The 22,574-nt window shown below is 38.8% G+C and overlaps 1 protein-coding gene across 1 annotated transcript; it reads left to right on the top strand.

Annotated features, from left to right (window-relative positions):
* The first annotated feature begins 2,580 nt into the window (after positions 1 to 2,580).
* On the top strand, positions 2,581 to 7,175 carry Pbdc1 (polysaccharide biosynthesis domain containing 1). The gene is made up of 6 exons (XM_021628777.2): positions 2,581 to 2,731; positions 2,841 to 2,906; positions 4,172 to 4,231; positions 4,756 to 4,896; positions 6,011 to 6,122; positions 6,392 to 7,175. Exons 1-6 carry the CDS (start codon positions 2,702 to 2,704, stop codon positions 6,577 to 6,579), a joined length of 597 nt encoding a protein of 198 aa, XP_021484452.1. The 5' UTR covers positions 2,581 to 2,701; the 3' UTR covers positions 6,580 to 7,175.
* Positions 7,176 to 22,574: the final 15,399 nt, after the last annotated feature.

The raw sequence follows: 22,574 nt of genomic DNA, 5'->3' as shown, positions 1-22,574 counted from the left end.
AGGCCCTAGGGGAACTGGGGACTTCCCAATAGTTGAACAGCTTCTGTTGTAATAAAACAGTTGTCTGAGTCCAGACATATCAAGAACAACTTCTCCATCTTGCTAGCAAGGTCAAACAAATTCATATTCCTATCCTGACTGATGGATCCTTTGCTCAACTGATTGGACAATCCTACAGCCCACCCTGCTCCCCCTTGCTCTATTGTTTTCATCCTTTAAATGTGCAATAGAGCTTCCCCTCTCAGATGCAGTTCATATTCCAAGCTGTCTCGCTGCTGTAAGAGCAGAAAATAAAACTTGAATTTTTAAGATTCCATCTCTAAAGTGAGATTTTTTGGCATCCTCCCCGAACTCAACAGTTCTAACTTCATTTACATTGCCATTTAAATTACACACACACACACACACACACACACACACACATACACACACACACACACACACATACACACACACACACACACAGAGATTATATATGTATTTTAAGTAAACACAAAATAATGCTTCTCTATGTCTTTTTCAATTATTTTAGTGCTATTTATTCCCTTTCTTCCCCTATCCCTCTGGATTGCCCTCCTTCCTGCCAAATAAAGCACCTTCATTTTTTTTAAATTCCCTGCTTTCTATAGCTCCTTCTACCCCTGCCCTACGGTCGCCCTTTACTTTCCTGGTTTCTGTGCTAACTTCAGGCTATATAATCACATCTTAAGATTCAGGGCTAGAATCCACAAATCAGAGAGAATGTGCAGCATTTGTCTTTCTGGGTCTGAGTTACCACTGTATAATATTTTCTAGTTTCATAGTTTCATTTACCTGCAAATTTCATGATCTCATTTTTTCTTACACGTGACATAGAATACCATTGTGTATATGTAATACATTTTTATTATCCTTTCAGCAGTTGAAGGACATTTAATTTTTTTTCCAATTTCTGGCTATTAGGAACAGAACAGTAATGAAGTTGGTTGAGCAAGTATCTGTAAAACAAAACATTGAGGTTTTGTTTTTATTTATGTCAAGGAATAGTATAGCTACATAATTTGGTAAGATTTCAGTACTATATTAACAACAACAATGCACATTAATAGTACAAAACAGACTAGTAAATCAACAGAATAAAATAGAAGTACAAACATGAATGCATGCAGCCACTTAGCAAATATGCCAAAAATACACACTGGAGAATAGACAGCATCTTCAATGATTGGTGCTATGGAAACTGGATGTCCACATGTAGAAGACGGAAATCCACATGCACTACCCTGAACTAAACTCAACTTGAAATGGCACAAAGAGCTTAATGTCAAACATGAAATGCTGAAACTGCTAGAAGAACACACAGGTGGTACCCTACAAGATATAGGTGGAACAAGAGACTTCCTGAAGGGGACTTCATCCGTTTAATCATGAAGGCAAACAATTAACAAAGATGGCCTCATAAAACAAAAATACTTGTGTACAGAAAGGGGAACAATAAGCTAGTGAAGAAGAACCCCCGAGTGGGAGAGAATCTTTGACAACTCTTTCTTTAATAAAATACCTACAATGGAGGAAGGACAACAATCAAGAAAACCAATGATCCAGTTAAAAAGGGTAGATGGAAGGGCAATTATGGCTTTGAAGAGAGAATTCTCAAAAGAAGAGATGAAAAATGGGTAAGAATTATTTTTAAAGGTGTTCATCATCTTTAGCAATTAGGGAAAAGCCAATTAAAACAACTTTAAGGTTCATGTACCCCAACCACAATGTCTAAAATCAAGAAAATAACTGACAATAAATTCTGGTGAGGACGTGGGAATTGGAACTCTTGTTCACTGATGGTGAGATTCCAAACTCATGCAGCCACCGTGGAAATGAGTGAAGAAGTCTCAAAACCCAAATCCAAAAAACGTGATTTGAAAACAAAACACAACCAAAAAACCTCTCATCTCTTTAAAAATCAACATACGAAGGTCCTGACTACACTTTGTTCCAGCCAGATTGTAAGGTCTTACGATGCTTTTTCACTAGTACCTTTCTCCACAGTGTTCCCTCTGCCTTAAATCTTTCTGATTGGCTTAGCTAAGTGCCCTTCATGACCCAGCTCAGGCCTGCTTCCACAATATAAGATGCTGCTTACCTCGTTGTTACCTCCCTCTAGCTAGTTCCTCCAAAGCAGGTAGCAAATTCTTCCCCTTCATGCCAAATTCCACCGTCTCGCCTCTAGTACTATATAGGCCGTTTACTGCGTGTGAGTGTGTGTGTATTCAAGTGCATGTGTGAAGGAATGGCAATGTGAACTGGGAACAGGGCACGCAGAGGACTTAAAAACAGCATCACTTTAAAAAATTCTTTTCATACAACATTTCGCCGTTGACTTACTTGGTAGTCTATCACCTTGGCTACAGTTATAGCGTTTCTGAGAAATACGCCACCTTGGCAAAGCCTGAGTGGCCCGGATGAGGCGGAGCCATTGACTTAAGGACTTACTGCGTTTTCTGTCACCTAGGCTAGAGGAGTAGCGTTGCTAAGCAACCACACGCGACTTTGGGCACTTCTTGGCCCGGATGAGGCGGAGCCACGGCTTCCTCTGGAAAGGGAGGTCACGCGCAAGCGTAGACTGAGAAAACGGGCTCTATGTAATAGTGTCAATTAACTTTTAAAGCAGGAAGCGCAACAAGCCACTTCCGGGGAGGGAAAGCCGCTCTCACCTGTGTGCAATATGGATGCTGCCAGCGAAACCGAAGAGCTGGTAAGATATGCTCTGGGGTTGGGCAAACACTCAAGTGGAGATTGGGTGGTGAGCAGCCTATTGAGTTAGGGGTCGCTCACCCAGCCCTGCTTTTTCTTTTCCTTCTCAGGTTTCTGGGGAAGTGTTGTCCATCGCCCATGCGCTTTCTCTCCCCGCCGAGTCATATGGCAATGACGTGAGTATGACTCACCTACACTGCTCATCCAGCTATCCCCGGACGTCCGAAACCCCTAGCCCTAAAATTATAAGTCCCCTTCCTATTATCTTCTTCAGACTTCCCCATGCCAAAAATTGTACCTTCTTTCACATTAGTCTAATCGCAGTTGGTATAGTACTGTAATACTGGCGAAAGTGAGGACCTAGCTTTTGTATGATTTAGAAACACCTGGAAAGTGTCCAAACACCCCCCACCCTGTCCAGATTACAGCCCATATCAGATCAAATTAGAATGTGGGGGAAGAGGAGCCAAAACTTGGAAGTTTTTAAAGGGCCCTGAATGATCCCATTGTTCAATAAAGTTGTGCCTGCTCGTGGTGTGCTTTGGTTTTAACCTTTATATATACTGTATGTTGAGGAAAAAATGGCAGGAATAGCAATCAGAATGTAATGTGTACTAGATGAATAGCTCAGGCAACAGGATGGAAAGGGTTTAGCTGGAGAGATTTCTAAAGATGGAGGCAGTAGATCTCATTGGGGAAATGTAGCTTGAACTGGATCCTCAAAGTGTTAAGTGGTCAGAAGATAGGGATTCAAAGGCAGGAAAATTTCTTGGCCTATTGTGGGTAAATGCATCTGCAGACAGATTCTTCTGGCCTTAGAAAGAGACAACACATGGGTTGGAAAAGCAGAGTCCAATGGAACAGCTAGTGGGCACTTGGTCAGATTTATGTATGTATAGTCCAGCTGCATCATTTGTTCTGGAGTTTTACAGAATGGAAAATTGGTTGCCTGATGAACAAAAACGGTGAGTTTAACATGCTGCACTCATGAAAGTGAAAGATAGTTTAACATGTATTTCTGTCCTCCCAGTAACTCAGAGGTTTGTATGTGGGTACATTAATATGTAACTTGGGTTATATACTATATAGTAATAATGAATGCATTTATTTTATGTAATGTAATAATTAAGTCAGTCCTGATTTTCCACACTTTTACTAACTGCTGGAAAAGGATGTCCAGTAGTTCATTGCTTTTATTATTCTGTGTTGACACAGAATATTATTAATAAGATTATTAATAATAGTAATATTATTCTTTTGGTCATTGTAAGGACAAAAGGTTTATATTGCCAAATCTATTAGTTCAGCTTTTATCTCTGACACAACATCATTTTCTGCAAACCTCTTAAGATTTAGCAAGATGTCTTTAATTTGTCATCCATAACAAGGCATATAACAAATCATAAAAGATTTTTGACCCAATATTCTTCCTCTTTTGCAGCCTGATATTGAAATGGCTTGGGCCATTCGAGCAATGCAGCATGCTGAAGTCTATTACAAAGTAAGTTTCTTTCATCATTAAGTTGAAGTTAATGTGTAATCTTAGTGTATGATGCTCTATTAATTACAGTTCTCAACAACTTAAACTGTTAAGCTTTGCAGATTATTTTAACTACCAAAAAAATCTTACCTCTCAGGAACATGGGTAGAAGTAAATTTGATGATGAGGAGTGCTGCTTATCTGTCTGGCCCCTGTTTGCTACGTAGAGGAAAGATGCCTGGCCCATGTGGAGCAGACACTTAAATGTCCGTAGAATGAATGAACAATCCCCAGAACGAGAGCCAGGCAATACTAGGACTAAAGGACTCATTCACTTGCCATATTGGTAAAAGGAGAGAGAGGGGGGAGCTTTTATTGTGGCTCTTAAAACCATTTTAATGATTTCATGCAAGACATGGGCTGTTAATACTGCCTACGGTAATCTTCTGTCCTGAGACTTATAAGCTATTCGGATGGTGTGACACTACAAGGTAGAAGTATAAATTAGTGACTAACATCTTTATGTCTGTTTTGCTGTCTGGAAGCTGATATCATCAGTTGACCCACGGTTCCTGAAACTCACCAAAGTAGATGACCAGATCTACTCTGAGTTCCGTGAAAATTTTGAGAAGCTCAGGGTAGATGTGTTAGACCCAGAAGAACTCAAATCAGAATCAGCTAAAGAGGTGAGTATCCTCTTTAGCTTATTTAACATCTGGCCAATAATTTTGATTGTATGTGTTTTATATAAGCCTCAAATTTGTTCAGGGAACCTGGATTTTATAATAAGTCAACTATGCAATGAATTATATTCCGTCTTGTGTATTTTTTGTATTTATTGAGACCTTCCCCCACTCCTTATCTTGGGCATTTCAAATACTCACTTAGATATTCCTTTAAGGGGAAGAGGGATGAGTTTAGTTTAGCAGGAAATTTAGCTTAGCTAGAAGGATTGGATGATGGAATAATTAATAGGGTACAGGGAATATAGGGAGGTATTTTGGTTCTGGATTTTTGTTCCATTGATCATAGGTCCTGAGTAGCATACAAAGATGTTTCTTGTTTATGTGATCATCTCTCATGTTGACCCAAAGCACTGGTATTATTATTATTTTGTCTTTTTGTTTTGAGACAGGGTTTCTCTGTGTAGCCTTGGCTGTCCTAGACTCGCTTTGTAGATGGCTAGCCTCAAATTCACAGAGATCCACCTGCCTATGCCCCTCTAAGTTCTAGGATTCCAGGCATGTGCCACCACGCCCAGCTGTAGCACACTGTTATTATAAAGGGAAAAATATTTCCCTTAAAAGTAGGCTTTTGGCTAATGAAGAATTTAAATTTTGAAGTCCCAGCAGGCTGTCACCAATCTTTCAGAACTTGCCCCTACTTGGTGGACATATATGTTATATCCCTGCCCTCTTTGTCACGTGGGTACTCCAGTAAGGATGAATAACCATTTGGCTTGAGCTGGCTGATAAAGAACTCATGACAAAACATGGATCCATTTTAGAAATCACATTTTAATTTTGCAGTAAAAAGACTGAGGTGGTTGGGTTTTTTGTTGTTTGTTTGTTTGTTTGTTTGTTTTTCCTGATCAAAATGCTGTGTATGGGGATACCAGTATAAAAACATAACATACAGCACAGAAATGTGGTACAGTTTTCACATAGCTGGCAATGAGCTAAATATTTGTTTCTTTCACCCTGGTTTGTATACTTACTGGGGAAGCTCAAACCTCTTACCTGGCTCGAATACATTAGACTCTTGGAGACATCAGCTACACTGATACCTTTTGCTTTATAGAAATGGAGGCCATTCTGCTTAAAGTTTGAAGGGATCATAGAAGACTACAACTATGGTACTTTGTTGCGACTGGATTGTTCCCAGGGCTACACTGAGGAAAATACCATCTTTGGTAAGTTTGTTTCTGTGTGGGTATCTGAATGAAGAGTCTGGGTTCACTAACAAAGATAGTTAGCTTGGAGGTCATCATATTTTTTCTATCATTCAAGGTCGTGTTCTTTAAACTGTCAGATAGGTAGGAATTTTCATTAACAGACTAGAATTCAAGATTTCTAGATTATATATTTGAATGGCTTTCATGTTAGTTAGTATTTGCCTGTGGGTTTCTTTAGTATACATAATTATCCAAGACCAGAACAATCAATTCTCTTTACCTTTCAGCACCAAGGATTCAATTTTTTGCAATTGAAATTGCTCGGAACCGGGAAGGCTATAACAAAGCAGTTTCCATCAGTGTTCAGGACAAAGAAGGAGAGAAAGGAGCTGACAATAAAGAAGAGGAAGCTGAGAAAGGAGCTGATAGTGGAGGAGAAAAAGAGGAAGGAGTCAACAGAGAAGGAGAAAAGTAGAAAACTAACCAGGGAGGAGTAAAAGAAAGCCAAGAAACATGGCTCAGCTGAACCCACAAGTATCAGATGCTATGGGCATGGACACCTTTGATTAAATGATTGCCCTTGCACAAATGGAAGACTCAGAAGGACATCTTTCTAGCTAGTAAGAGAAGCTGCTCTGGGCATAATGGCCGAAAACACAATAGTGGAGTCTCTTAGATAATTGCTTGATACCATGTTGCTTGTCACCCTGTAATTGTTGAAGTACAACATTTTGTAAATAAATCCTTTTGGTTTGTATTAGATATGACTCATTTTAGAAAGTATTTACATTTATTTGACCCTTTCAAACATTTCATATATATATATAATATAATCACTGTATCTCATATATAAAACTGTTTGTTACTTTTTCTCACTGTTCTCAGTAATGAAGTTCTCAACCTGTTAGCTTGGTACCTGACACCGGGATTAGAAGTTCTTACATAAAAATTGACTCTTAGCCAAACCTAGTACATCATACCTGGGAGGCTGAGGTAAGAGAATTGCATGCCTTTGAGGTCAGCCAGAGCTATAGAGTGAGACTGCCTCAAAAATAAATTGCTTAAAAAGAACTGGCTTTTGCCTTTGTGATGACTATGACTCTCTGGTTTCCTTTGTGGTGTTTGCGAGGGTACAGCAGCCTGAACTGTCAGCATAGAGATTGCAGCCTAGTTTAATAGAAAAGAGCGAGAGTCTTCACCTCCTTTTAGTGAGTCTTTGTCAGTTGTTGGTTGGTTTTTTTTTTTTTTTTTTTTTTTTTTTTTTTTTTTTTGAGACACTGTCACCTTATAGACTATTCTGACCTGGTACTCGCTATATAGGTCAGGCTAGCTTCATACTCAGAATCCTGCCTTATTCATCCTCTGATAGGTAGGTTGTTATCTGAAACTTAGCCATAATAATAAACACTAATTAACATAGTAACTGTATATATTTATATTTGAAACATAACAGACATTTGTTGATTTGATGTGAGAGGGAAGAGTTTTGTTTTTTTTTTTTTTTTCTCTCAAGTGAAGCTATTCAAAGGGAACTCTTCAGTTATCTACACTGGTATATGAAGAAAGTTCATGCATCCCTACAGACATACTGAGTTTGATCACTGAAAATGAAAGGAAACCATGACGCTTGTTAGACATACAGATAGTACTTTCTCAAGTCGAACCATAGCGTTCTTGTATAAGAAGGGATTTATTGCCAGATGGTGGTGACACACACCTTTCATACCAGCACTTGGAAGGCAGAGGCAGGTGAATATCTAAGTTCCAGGGCAGCCAGGTCTACAGAGTGAGTTTCAGGACAGCCAGGGCTACACAGTAAAACCCTGTCTCAAAACAAAAATTCTATTTGAGGATAAATACATTGAATACTAGGAAAATATCATTTCAATGTTTTTTTTTATTATTAGCAAGTTATTAAGACTATTTCAAACATTTATTAAAATTTTCCTTTTATAAAAATGTATAGTTTTGAAAGAGAAGGAGAATATCTCATGTCATATTATCAGGCTGTTAAGAAAAGTCTATACTATATAATTTTTTCTAGTTATAGTTGTTTGCAGTTGTATGTCCATATACAGTGGCTTAGAAGTTGATGGATTTCTGAGTGTGAGATCAAGTAGGTCTTTGTTTCTTGTGCCTTCTATTGGGCTCTTTTCCTTTTTTGTCTTGTTCAGTCTCAGTGCGTTCATTTTTATTTCATCCTATTATGTTTTATTTTTACTATTATGCCTTACAGGCCTGTTTGTTTTCTAATGAGAGACAGTAAAGTAGTGGATCCATATGGGAGGGGAGGAGAGAAGGAGTAGAGAGAGGGGAAACCATAATCAGGATATGTTATGTGAGGGAAAAATCTATTTTGAATAAAAGGAAAAAAAATGCCTCTCTCCAGGTTTTTCACTGGCTGGACAACAACTAGCTTAATGACTGTTCAGTTGTACAGAGGATAAGAAACAGGAAAATCAGAGTGCTTAAAGCAAGAAGCATCTCTCAAGATGCAGATGACAAGAAATGAAAAGGAAGAATAATGACAGAATGTGGACTGTATGACGCCACCTTCCAGATTAGAGGGGACAGAGAAGACAGAATGGTTCTCTGATGCTCTAAATGAATCATAATCAAAGGAAACGTTATCTTGGGTAGGCCCTCCCTAATAGTTGTGTTCTTAAAAGGGACAAGCAAAAGCAGCAGGTGTCCTGTTGTAGAAACAAATAGCCGTGTTTTGAAATGGTCATCCAGAACACTAAAGGTGTCATTTTTCTCTGGCTGACAGCTCTCAAGAAAAATGGGGGTATTGCTTGGTTAGTTCTGCCTACTGGTGAACTGGAAGAATTGATTGGCAGTGTGATTTGGGCCCTGGAAGCCTCAGAGCAGAGGATCTATTAAGCTGTTCCTACATTCCTCACTCCTAGACACTAAGTGGGTACTCAAGTCCCAAACCGTGGTAATTGGATACAGAGTGGTAGAAAATTGCAGGCATTCCAAGCAGAAGGGAAGTGCTAGACTTCACCAATACCTAAAATTTGGGAGTTGGATTTAAAATCTGACAGTTGGTAGAAGCTGAAGAATTTTGAACAATATTGTAGAAAAAAATAATTAAATTGTTTTGAACAGACTGTTAATAGGAATATGGGCTTTTTGGTCTTTTGTGCCTAGGTGTTTTGTTTTGTTTTTTGTTTGTTTGTGTTTTTTTCCCCCACTTTGAGACAGGATATCTGTATGTAGTCCTGGAACTTGATATGTAGACCAGGCTGGCCTCAAATTCAGAAATCCTCCTGCTTCTGCCTTCTAAGTGCTAGGATTAAAGGCGCACACCACCAGGCCCAGGCCAGGAATATGGATTTAAAGGGAGCTGCTACAAAGAGCTCAAGAAGGAAGTGGAGGAGCATGTTACTGGAAACCGGAGGCAAAAGGATTCTTTATTGAACTTAGAACCAGGAAACTTGAGATTTGAACCCTCAACTATTTGAGCTAGGCTTAATATAGAAACTTACGATTTACTCAAAATAGTGCAGTAATCTAGTTATTTATCTCAATATCTTTTAGAGGCAGGGAAAAGATGGTAATTATTTCTACTTATAAGAGGACACATGTTTAAGCCAATGATTGTGTAATACTTTGTCATAGCAACGTAGAAAACGACTAAAGCATGCTGAAGCCTACCGTCAAAGTAGAGGCTTTCACTGCACTGCCATTGTTTATTTTGAAACTATAGTTTAAACATATGGATCCCATGTACCAGAAGATTAGAAATAAAAAACAACATTCAAAATGATATAGAATCATTTTGAACTTACAATATAAAGGAAGTCCTATACTCATTAATGGGAAATATGCCAATATGCTTGAAATCAGCATGTTTTCATTTATATCACTCAACAGTAATGGTTTTGTGTGTGTGCGTGTGTGTGTGTGTGTGCATTCAAGCACATGTCTGTGTGTATGTGTGTGTGTGTGTGTGTATGTGCATTCAAGCACATGTCTGTACTTAAGTGTGGAAGCCAGAGGTCGATGTTCAGTGTCTTCCTCAATTCAACTCTACCTATTTTTTTAAGATTTATTTATTTTATGATGTATACAGTGTTCTGCCTGCATATTAGAAGAGGGCACCAGATCCCATAGTGGATGGTTGTGAGCCACCATGTGGTTGCTGGGAATTGAACTCAGCTCCTCTGGAAGAGCATCTAGAGCCATCTCTCCAGCCCCCACCTTATTTTTTGAGATAAGAGTTTTTTACTGAACCTGGAGGTGCTGATTATGCTACATAGCTTGGCAACATACCCCAGACATCCTCCTGTCTTTGCCTTTCCTTTTTACCTGGGTGCTAGGGATTGAACTCAGATCTTCATGTTTGCCTGGCAAACACTTGACCAATTGAGCCCTCTCTGCAACACTCCAGCAGTCACAGTAACTTCACTTGTAAAGACTTTTCTTTGGTACAGTGTTTTATGATTGATATAGTTTAGAATTTCTAGAGCATGGTGGCAATTTAAGCAGACCAGGGCTTTATTAGTTTTCATGATGGCCCTGGCACTGGCTTCATAAGAACAAGCCCAGAACCCGAATTCTCTGGAGTTGAACAAGCCTGGAACTTGAGTTTGTGGTGGCAAGTCTGAAGCACTCTTAGCTGGAGCCTGGGTCTGTGGAGGCCAGAGACTACTGGAGTAGCCTTGACCATGCCAGTACATATACTGGAGTTTGGGTCCAGCCTACCCAGGGTAGGGGCTGAAGCTAGGTCCTTAAGAAACAGATTGGAATATGGATTGTGAATGCCAGACTAACATGTCAGCTATAGAGACTGGGTCTTTTTTAAATTCATTTATTTTTATTAATTACAGTTCATTCACTTTGTATGCCAGCTCTAGCCCCCTCCCTCATCCCTTCACAATCCCACCCTCCCTCACTCATCTCCTCCCATGTCTCTCCTAAAACCACTGATAGGGGAGGCCCTCCTCCCCTTCCATCTGACCCTAGCCTATCAGGTCTCATCAGGACTGGCTGCATTCTCTTCCTCTGTGGCCTAGTAAGGCTGCTCCGCCCTCAGGGGAAGGTGATCAAAGAGGCAGCCACTGAGTTCATGTCAGAGACAGTCCTTGTTCCCACTACTAGGTAACCCACTTGGACACTGAGCTGCGATGGGATAGATCTGTGCAGGGGTTCTAGGTTATCTCCATGCATGGTCCTTGGTTGGAGTATCAGTGTCAGAAAAGACCCCTGGGCCCAGATTTTTAGGTTCTGTTGTTTTTCTTGTGGCGCTCCTGTCCTCTCCAGGTCTTTCTATCTCCCCCTTCTTTCATAAGATTCCCTGCACTCTGCCCAAAGTTTGGTTATCAGTTTCAGCATCTGCTTTGATACCCTGCTGGGTCTATAAAGTCTTTCAGAGGCCCTATGTGGTAGGCTCCTGTTCTGTTTCCTGTTTTCTCCCTCTTCCAATGTCCATCCCATTTGCCTTTCTGAGTGAGGATTGATCATTTACCCAGGGTCCTCCTTCTTGCTTAGCTTCTTTAAGTGTACAGATTTTATATGTTTATCCTATATTATATTTCTAATATCCACTTATAAGTGAGTATATACCATGTGTGTCTTTTCGCTTCTGGGATACCTCACTCAGGATGATCTTTTCTAAATCCCACCATTTGCCTACAAATTTCATGACTTCCTTGTTTTAAATTGCTAAGTGGTATTTCATTATGTAAATGTACCACAATTTCTGTATCCATTCCTCAGTTACGGGACATCTGGACATGTGTATATCCAGTTGGACCAGTGCCATTTGTTGAGGATGCTGTCTTTTTTCCATTGTATGGTTTTGACTTCTTTGTCAAGAGTCGGGTATCCATGCGTGTGTGGGTTTATTTCTGCTCAAGTACACAACAAGGACATTTTCTCAACCATGTTCGTAGCAGCTTTATTCATAATAGCCAAAATCTGGAAACAATCCAGAGGCTGAGTCTTTGAGTGTTGGCTTAAGTGCTAGGTTCATTGGACTGGTCTGAACCTAAACCTATCGGTAATAACATGATATTTCTGGTCACTGCGGCCAACACTGTTTGACCTAGAACCTGAGTTCATAGAAACAAACTGGACACCAAAGGACTTTGGGGCTAGTTTCAGGACTGGTTTTGCTGAAGTGAGCCTGGGACCTGAGCCCTCTGGAGGATGGAGCTCTGAGGACTAGTGTGTATCTGTTGTAACCAGCCTGACCATTGGGTCTCCATCATAATGGCCTTGGCTAGTTTAGAATCTGGTGCCAAAAAGGCTATCCTTATGTTGGGATGAACCTGAGCTCTGGGAATACAGTGCAAATCTGACACTGGGATTGGCCTACAGTCTACAGCTATGGAGTCTGGTTTGTCAATGGGCTAGGCCTGGTTTAGAGCCTGGGATGGGTCTGAAACATGAGTGCAGGGTCTAGCCAAAGCTTCTTCCATGGGGCTGCAAGGCCTGCTTGGCTTTGAGTTTCATTGTTATGGATCTGAGCCCCACAACCCTTGAGCATTCTTTCACTTTCTATCTGCTACTGTGCTGCTGGCTACATAGAGGGTGACAGAGCTGAAGTGAAGGTGTGCTTCCTTCTTTAATATATCTTGCTTTATTTCCTCACTTTAACCAGGTGCTACAAGCTGCCACCAGCATTCCTGAGCTCTTGCCAAGTTATTTTGATATGTAAATAGTAGTTGAATGTGATGTTTCTGGGAGGGTAGTAACATTGGGGAATCCTAGTCAACCATCTTGCTGTGGTAACTCCTAATATACAAACTTTAAAAGAGGTTCACTGAAGCTAGATTTTCTATTTTACTTTATAGATCAAGTATATGTAGCAACATAAACTATACATCCCATAAGCGGGGCATATAATTCTCTTCTATTAATGTTCAGATTTGGGGTACTTTATTCAGCAAAATAGCTGTTCCTAGAAACTGAAAGAAAAGGCTAGAAATGAATCTCCTGGGTTTGACTCTAAACCAGTCACCTTGTAATTCATCTCTAAAATGCTTTGAGTTCATGGTGATCCTCTTGCCTTGGGCTTCCAGTTGCTAGGATTACAAGTATGTGTCATCATACCTGTCTTAGAAATTGACTTATGAGACAGGGTCTTAGTGTGTTACTATGTAGCTCACGTTGGTGTGGAATTCACTGTGTAGCCCATGCTGGCCTTGGACCTAAGATCTGTCTATTTTCCTCCCAAGTTCTAGGATCACAGACACATATATACTCTCACATCTGGTTTACCGCTTGTATTTTTGCGTTACAGAGAACTTGATTCTTCTTGCCCTTTGGAAACAGAGCTCTTTTTCAAGCTGTTATTAGACTTTCTTTTTTTCAGATTTTACTTAAAAAGAATATTTTTACCTAGGCAACATTCTGTAGACCAGGCTGGCCTCTAACTCACAGAGATCTGTTCACCTCTCCCTCCCAAGTGCTGAGATTAAAGCTATGCACCCCCATGCCCAGCCTGAACTTTCTATTGTTATATAATAGAAATAATTTTACTAATTTTTAGTAACTAAAAAAAATACACATTTATTGAGTCACTATTACACATAGAATTCTTGTACTTACTGTCTTATTCAGAGTCAGTATAATCCTAAAAGGGATGTTTTATTTTATTTTTATTTCTTCTCTTTAGTGAGAATATAAGTTAGTCTAGTCAGTATGGAAAGCAGTGTGGAGATAGCAATAACCTGTGATCCTGCTATATTGCTCTTGGGTATATACCCATAGGAGTCTCAGTCAGCATTTAGGTGGAATACTTGCACATCCATGTTTATTTCACCAAGATAAGGAAGCATACTAGATCCCCATTAACAGATACCTGAATAGAGAAAACAGAGCATGTACTCGATGAAGATTTACTCCAATGTAAAGAAGAATGAAATTCTGCAGATAGAAGTGGACATTGTTAAGTGAAACAAGTCAAATTCAGACAAACTATTATGTGCTTTCTCTTATGTGTAGAATCCATTTTTTTGAGGACCAATGAAGATAAGAAAAGGGATGGGGACAAGAAAAGAAAAATCAGAGGATGAACATGGACAAAGTATGATACACTTGCTTAAAAATGTCATAGTGAAAGCCATTATTTTTATAATAACTAACGTCTATTTACTTTTAATTTCTATCTGAATTTTTAAACAAGGCTTTTTATTTTGGTACTTGCATTAAAACAGACAATGTAATATCATACATATAAATGCCTTATACCTTCATAATCACCTAGTCTTTGATGAGTATGTCAAGGACATACATAGGAGGATAAAAAAGATTCTTCAGTGAATGGTATTGGAAATCTTTGTATTCACAGAAAGGGATGGAATGAGGGAGGGAGAGAGAAGAAAGGGAAAAAAGAAAAGAGGAAAAGCACGTGTCCTGACATATCACTTAGAAAAATTAAAAATAGCCCAGAGACTAAATGTAAATCTTTTTAATCACAAAACTCTAAAAAGAAAATATAGGGAAAACCTCATTGACTTGGATTGTGGTGACAGTTTGTTGAGCATGACCATAAAAGCTTAAGAAACAAATACAAAAATAAGTGAGACTTCATCAAGCCAGAACCTTCAGAACAAAGGAAGCAAGAAAATTAAAAATTCAGACTTCTAAACGGAAGAAAACACTTGTAAGCCATATATCTGACATGCCTGTTGGAAAGAGAAATTTCCTTGAGGGCTGAGAACTACACTTGTGTGTGGGTATAAGGACAGATGTTTAGATTGTTGTTAGGGATTATGCTGATTCAGTAAATTAATACAGCTACTGTGAAAAGCAATATGGAGGCTGCTCAAAATCTTATAAATAGAATCAAAAGGTGCAGCAATGCCATTTCTTACTCATATACAAAGAAAATGAAATAAGCATTTTCCTTTATTTCTAGTCACTTTCTATCTAACTATCTAGGCAGGATCTTAGTAAGTATTTTTAAAACTTTTTATTAATCACACTTTATTTACTTTGTATCCACCCTGTAGTTCCCTCCCTCCTCCCCTCCCGATCCCACCCTTCCCTCCCCCTTCTCCACGCATGCCCCTCCCCAAGTCCACTGGTAGGGGAGGTCCTCCTCTCCTTCCTTCTGACCCTAGTCTATCAGGTCTCATCAGGACTGGCTGCATTGCCTTCCTCTGTGGCCTGGTAAGGCTGCTCCCCCCCCTCAGGGGGAGGAGCATGGAGATAACCCAGAACCCCTGCACAGATGTAGCCCATGACAGTTCAATCTCCTAGTGGGTTCCATAGTAATGGGAACAGGGACTGCCTCTGACAGAATCTGATTGGCCTGCTCTTTGATCATTTATTTTTTTTTTTAAAGATGGGTTTTATTTTTTATGTATGTGTGGGAGAATGGGGGTTGGGCATTGTGTACTTGTATGCAGTACTTATGGAGGTCAGAAAAGGGTGTCAGATCTTCTAAAGTTGGAGTTACATGCAGTTGTGAGCTAGCTACCTGATGTTGATGCTGGAAATCAAACTCAGTTCCACTGAAAGAGTTGCAAGCACTATTAACTGCTGAGCCATTTCTCAAGCCTGAAATCATATTTTAAAGAAATACCTATATGACTGTTTATTTCACCATGGCTTACAGAAGTCAGGATGTAGAACTGACATAAGTATGCACCTATGGAAGAGTGCATAAATGATCCTAGATGTTCTTTAAAGTAATGAGAAGATGATGATGCATATTAATTTGATTTTTGGTAATCAAGTGTACAAATACATCAAATTATCACATTATAAACTTTGTACAATTTTGTCAGTAATACCTCAGTAAGTCTAAAAAAGAGGGTAGAAAATAAGTAATAAAATATAATAATAAGGTTGATTGTGATGGCACAACCCTTTAATCCAGCACTTGGGAGGCAAGGGCAGATCTCTGTGAAGTAGAAGCCAGTCAGGTCTACATAGTGAGTTCTAAGACATCTAGGACTACATAGACCCTGTGTCAAAATCAACCAAATAATAATAATAATAATAATTAATAATAATAATGTGAGTTCGTTTTCCAGTTTTGTCAAGACTTTTAAAAATATTTTGTATTTTCCTCATTATATTCTTTTCTTTCCTGCTGTTCTCAGATACTCCCTACTTCCCTACATACCCAACTCCTTGTACTTTCTTTCTCTCAGCATGAACAAGTGCTGAGCAGGCTTAAACTAGACAAAATCCCAGCACTGAAAAGGGAAAGTAGATGCATGGTCCCATCCTTAACCAAGAAGCTGTTTTTCCTTTCCCAGCAAAAATCTCAGTTACAAACAGCAATAACCTTTCTACATTAATTGTAGTTACTTTAAATCTGTGGTCCAATTGTGCCAACATTATTGGGTATTGATTGGTACCTTTTTTTTTTTTTGAGACAGGGTTTCTCTGTGTAGCCCTGGCTGGCCTGGAACTCACTTTTTAGCCAGGCTGGCCTTGAGCTCAGAGATCTTCCTGTCTCTGTCTCCAGAGTGCTGTGATTAAAGGTGTATGCTACCACAGCCCAACTGCCTTGCAAGTTCCTTTTTATTTTATTTTATTTTTTGTCTTTATTTCTTTAAAGAGGGCATCATGTACTGTGAAAAATGAATAGTGACACAGTGGCCGTTAGAGATGTGGCACTAAGGTGTGGGGAAGGAACAATATTCTTTAACACCTTAACTAGATCTTAGTCCTTTGATGAGTCTATGCTATTTCCTTAGATATTTCATGTTTTCTCTCTCTCTCTCTCTCCCATACTTTGCCCCCATCCCTCTCTCACTCCCTTCCTCTGTCTCTCGTCTTCCTACCCTTTCTTTTGATGTTCTCCAGTTATGTATTTTTGTTTTGTTGGTTGTTTTTTATTGTTTTAATAAGAGTCTTTCTGTGTATCCTAGGCTGGCCTGGAATTTGCTATCCCTTTGCCCTAGTCTCTTTAGTGCTAGGATTGCCGGCATGCATCCCTGCATCTGGCTTAAATAGTTTTGTTTGAGTGCAGAACTTTTTGACAGTGAGCATTCAGATAGATTTCAAAGTAGGATGGGTCCTACCGTTGTCAGAAGCTAAAGGGGTTTTCCTCATCTGTACCATGAGAATATAGTGTAGCTTTCTGGGAGAAATCTCAGAAAGATTTGGACACTCCCTATCCTCGGGCCCTCTCAAGTTGGAAGTTCTCAGACCTTTGCAATGAGTTGCTAAAAACCCAAGACATGCTACAAAAAGTTTATCAGGCAGAAAAATATATTACCTTGTATGTAGAAACTTGTCTACATACACACACAAAGTAAAGAATGACAGAATTTGAACAAATCATGCTAAAATACAGGCATTTTTTGCTACACTAAAAGATACTTAGGTTTGCTTATTCAAATTCTAGTTCTAGAAAATCTCTATTCTTGTTTGTGTAGAAGTTGTCTCTCCAAATGTGTTTTAGTTTCCATTAGTTATACATTACTATTTACTTATTTTCTGTCTCCCAATTTGGAGGCAGGAATTTTGCACTGTTATTTCAATTATGTGACAATATAATAAGACCAGTTGGTTTTCATTTTATTCAGTATTTTACTTAATCTTTTTGATTATGTATTTATATTGTAACTGTCTTGAGTCTAATGCCACATGTATATGCATGGCCATGAGATCATCCACGGAATATGGGCTTTCTGTGGCCACACTTCTAGAGAAAAGTGACCCTCTTCTCCCAGCAAGTATTAACAGCTACTCAGGTAAGGATGGGGCCTTGGGAGCCCCTCCCCTATCCATGCTAGAATTTCTATCATGTTCCAGGAACCAGTCACAGCTTCACTGAGTTCTTGAGTGCAACAGTCCAAAGGAAAGCATTTCATAGCACTATTCCTTACCCTCTTATTTTTTTTCTGACCCTCTTCAGAGTTCTCTTAGCCTTGAGGGAGTGGGATATTTGATAGAGATCTTAAAGAAGTATCATTTTCCACCTTCTTTTACATGCTGGACTGAAATCCTAGATACAATCACACTGAAACTTTTGCCTGTATCGAAGTTTATTGTGTTTCTTTTTGCTTGCAAGAGAACAGTATTTCTTATATTAAATGTGAGGGATCTCTTAAAATTCAAGTAAAAATAAGATATTTTTATTATTTAAAATCAAAGTTCATATTACCAGGTTGTCAGCCATAGGATACCTTTAATCAGTTTCCTGTGTCCTGTCACCGGAACTGATATATAAATGCCTGTCTTTAACCTGCTAGAGCAGGAAGTGTTCTGAACCTGAGTCATATTTCTTACTGGGTGTTGTACTATTTATGATTGCATATTTTACACTTGTTGATTTATAGCTAAGGTGTCTGTTATTGTGTGTGTGTGTGTGTGTCTGTTATTTTTTAAACTATTGTAAATACTATGATAAGCTTGCTATGAAAATGTTTATTCTGGTCCTTATATGGATATATATTTTATTTCTTTTGCTAAATAACTCTAAATAGAATTACTTAATGTATGGTAACTTACTGAATTAAAAAAAAAAACTGTATGTAACAGTTTTTCAAAGTAGTGTACCATGTTTCATTCCACAACAGTTTATCAGAATTCAATTTGATCAGTATTCCAACTAACATCTAGTATTGCCCATTAATTTGAACTTTAAGAACTCCAATGACTATATTGTTGCATCCTCATTTAGACACCTAATTTGAAAGGTTACCAAAGGGGCTGAAGACATGGCTCAGTGGTTAAGAGCACTTGCTGCATGTGCAGAGGACCTGGGTTTCATTCCCAGCACCCACATGGTGGCTCACAGCAGTCTGTAACTCCAGATCCAGGGATTTGATGCCCTCTTCTGGCCTCTTTGGGCATGCGTACACTTGGTTCATTAACATAAATGCAGGTAAACACTCAAGAACACAAAGGAAAAATGAGTCCTTAAGGATGACATGGCTGATTTTGTGGCAAAATTTTATGAAACCTCCCAAAGTGAGATAGTCATTACACACTGTCAAGTCCTGATTCTTGAGTCTGATTTAAATAAGATGTGAGAGCTAACTGGGAAGGGTGCCTGTTTTTGAAACCTCAAAGCCCCCCTCCAATGACATACTTCCTTCAAAAATGCCTCATTTCCTAATCCACACGTTCAAATACATGAGTTTATGGGGGCCATTCTCATTCAAGTCACTGCACCAAGACAGTGTTGTTAATTTTGTAATTGGCCTATTTCTTATAGATTCCTAAAAGTCAGAGTGAAATGTTTGTGTGTGTGTGTGTGTGTGTGTGTGTGTGTTAGTGTGGGAACACACGTATCATAGTACACAGATGGTCATGGGACAAGCTCAGGTGTTCTTCACCTTCCACCTTGTTTGCGACAGGGTCTCCTGTTTGCTGCTGCTGTGTACTCTAAGCTACCTGGCCCATGGATCTAGGTATTCTCTTGTCTCTGATACCTGTCTCTGGGATAAAGATGCACACTACCACATTTGTCTTTACATCTGTTCTGAGGGTGTAAATTCAAGTCCTCTTGCTTGTGGGGTAAGTATTTTACCCACTGAACCACTTGCACAGCCCATTATGTCTGTTAAATCTTGTTGTGCTTTTCATTCTACCAGTGGTCTCTCTCTCTCTCTCTTTCTCTGTATCTGTCTCTCACACACACAATCTGGCTATGTTGCATAGGCTGTCTTTGACCTCATAATTAATTCTCCTGCCTCAGTCTTTCAAGCCCCTAAAATTATAGGCACCTGGCCCATTATTCATTTATTTTTCTTACAACAATAGGCAATATATTCTTCCCTTTACGTAACCTGCACTTTTTGATTGGAAGAAGCACGTTCTGATTATTATTTTGTTTTGTGTTTGAATATCTTGATGTCCCTTGTGGTTTGAAAGAGATATCCCATATACGTCTCAGGCATTTGAATGCTAGATACCCAGTTGGTTGAACCGTTTGGGAAGGGTGAAGAGATGTGGCCTTGCTAGTGGAAGTATGTCACTGAGCGTAGACTTTGAGATTTCCAAAGCTAGGTTCTCTTTCCATTGAGCTCTCTTGGCTTCCTGCTGATGGTTCAATGTGAGCACCTCAGCTCTTAACCTCCAGCTCTAATTCTCATGCCTGTCTGCTGTTTCCCTGCCATAATGGTGATGGACTCTTAACTCTCTGGAACTGTACACCCCAAACAAACGTTTCCTTCGATAATTGCCACAGTCATGTTTTGCCACAGCAACAGAAAATTAGCTGACAGCTCTAGGCATTTTTGTTTTTTGCTGTAGTTGACATTAAGACAATCGATAAGTCATTTCGCACTTCTAGTTTGCTCTTACATTTAAGCAGTTTATCTTTAATCCACCTGTGGATTATGTGTAATTTTGCATTACAGTAGTCAGTAGCCTTCAGCGTGCTTTCCATAACCCATGGGTATGTAATGTGGAATAATTTCAACTTTGGTTAGGAAATAGGAATTTTTTTAAGGACTTGTAATAGCTCCAGTGTTCCTTCTGCCCATCTTAATGTTTTTTATTAGACTTAGTTTCCTCAGATATAATGCACTGATGCTTAGTTTTCTGGAGATACAAGAGGGTACCTTCTATATGTCTCTGGATCTGTCTCTTTGAATCTTTTTCTGTGCTCTAGTTGAACCTTTTTTTTTTTTTTGTCTATCTTGAAGTCTGCTATTAAGGAGGAAGTTTGCTAAACTGAGATTTGCCTAACATAGCCTTAATGTATAGGAATCTCAAGTCTCATCTGAGGTATTCCTACCAGCAGTGATGTTCCCCCTTCACTAGCAAGGTCATGTATTGTGTGAAACCTAATCATTGACTTTTTCACTGATTTTTTTTTCAGTTGTTCCAGGAAGGAGGCTAAATTCATGGCATTATCTCTACTAGCAGTCCTCTCATTATTATTTCATATATTCAACACCAAGAGTTATATTTCTGATTTTTTTAATTTTTTTATTATTTTTTTAAGACAGGGTTTCTCTGTGTAGCCCTGGCTGTCCTGGACTCACTTTGTAGACTAGGCTGGCCTTGAACTCACAGAGATCTGCCTGCCTCTGCCTCCCTGAGTGCTGGGATTACAGGCATGCACCACTGTACCCAGCTATAGTTTTATTTTTTTAGATCAAACAGCAGCTGAATATTAAAGAGTATCACAGTATTGCTTTCAAGACACATGTCAGACAGAGAAATTAATACTCTCTCAATTCTCTATAGTAATTAACATGCTCAAAATTATGATAAGCAAGAAACTGCTGCAGCAAATCAGTAGTATGTAACAGAATGTAGCTAGAGAAAATGTTGATATTATTTGCAATATGCAGATAATTTAATACCACGTATATCTATGGTTCTAAATACAATTGAGACACATACCTCATAAGATATATTTGTGCAATGATGGCATTCCCAAACCACAAGATCTCCATGAGTACCTTTCCCTAACTCAATCTATCTAAAAGAGCTTAAACTGTTATTGCAAAGCATCCTGCACTGGCTAATTATGAAAAAGAGGTAATCCTCAATTAGAACATTTTTTTTTTTTAGACAGGGTTTCTCTTGTATTATCCTAGAACAAAAATTTTAATGTGGACCAGAAGTTCATCTATCATTGTAACAACTGATTATTCAGTAACTGTCATATTTGCTTTATTGGTTTTTGGCTTTGTTTTTTGTTTGTTTGTTTGTTTGTTTGGAGGCAAGGTCTTGCTATGTAACCCGTGACTGTACTGGAATTCACCATGTAGACTTAGAGTGTCCTTGAACCTGTGGCAACACATATACAAAATATACAAAGGAATACTATTAAGCTACAGAAAAAAATGAAATATTGTTGCAATATTGTGTCAATGTGTATAGAATTGGAGATTATTATGTTAAGTGAACTCAACAAAGCATAGAAGGCAAGTGCCACGTGGTGTTACTGATATATGGAATCTAAAAACGTTGAACTCACTGAGGTTGAGCATAGAATGGTGATACCAGAGGCTGGGCATAGTTGAAAGGAGATAGGGGCCAGGTATATTGATCAATGCCTGCAAACGTATAAGTCTAAGAATTACTCCTATTCTACTTTATAATAGAGCAACTATATATGTCAGTAATTTACTATACTTTTAAAAAAGCTAAAAGAATGATTTTTAATGTTTCTTAAGTTATTTTTTGTTATTTTATGTGTATGAGTGTTTTTGATACCTGTGTGTCTGTGCACTACATGTGCTGGTGCTTAAGGAGATGATGAGCCTCCGTGTGGGTGCTGAGAATTGAACCCGGGTCCTTTGCAGCAACCACAAGTTCTCTTAACCACTGACCCAGCTATCCAGCACAATTTTTAATGTTTTAACCTAAAGAAATGGTAACTGTTTGAGGGAGTACATATGTTTCCTCTGATTTAAACACTTCAGAATATATGCATTTAATGAAATATACATTAGCCTGTTAACATGCAATAGCTTCTATGTAACAATTAATAAATACTTTTTTAAGATTGAAATGTCCGGCTGCAGATATAGTTCCGTGTTATTAGAGTATTTAGCTGGCATAAATGAAGCTATGGGTTCAACCCCC

This window comes from Meriones unguiculatus, chromosome X (genome assembly GCF_030254825.1).
Source record: "Meriones unguiculatus strain TT.TT164.6M chromosome X, Bangor_MerUng_6.1, whole genome shotgun sequence".
Classification (NCBI taxonomy): Eukaryota; Metazoa; Chordata; class Mammalia; order Rodentia; family Muridae; genus Meriones; species Meriones unguiculatus.
The sequence above is the reverse complement of the archived record's forward strand: the minus strand, read 5'-3'. Positions and strand labels throughout refer to the sequence as shown.

Bases quoted from the DNA above. Each gene is read 5' to 3' on its own strand.
- Pbdc1 (XM_021628777.2), top strand. From the start codon at position 2,702: ATGGATGCTGCCAGCGAAACCGAAGAGCTG. The intron at 2,907-4,171 runs GTGAGTATGACT...CCTCTTTTGCAG, and splicing joins CCGAGTCATATGGCAATGAC to CCTGATATTGAAATGGCTTG. The intron at 6,123-6,391 runs GTAAGTTTGTTT...TTTACCTTTCAG, and splicing joins TGAGGAAAATACCATCTTTG to CACCAAGGATTCAATTTTTT.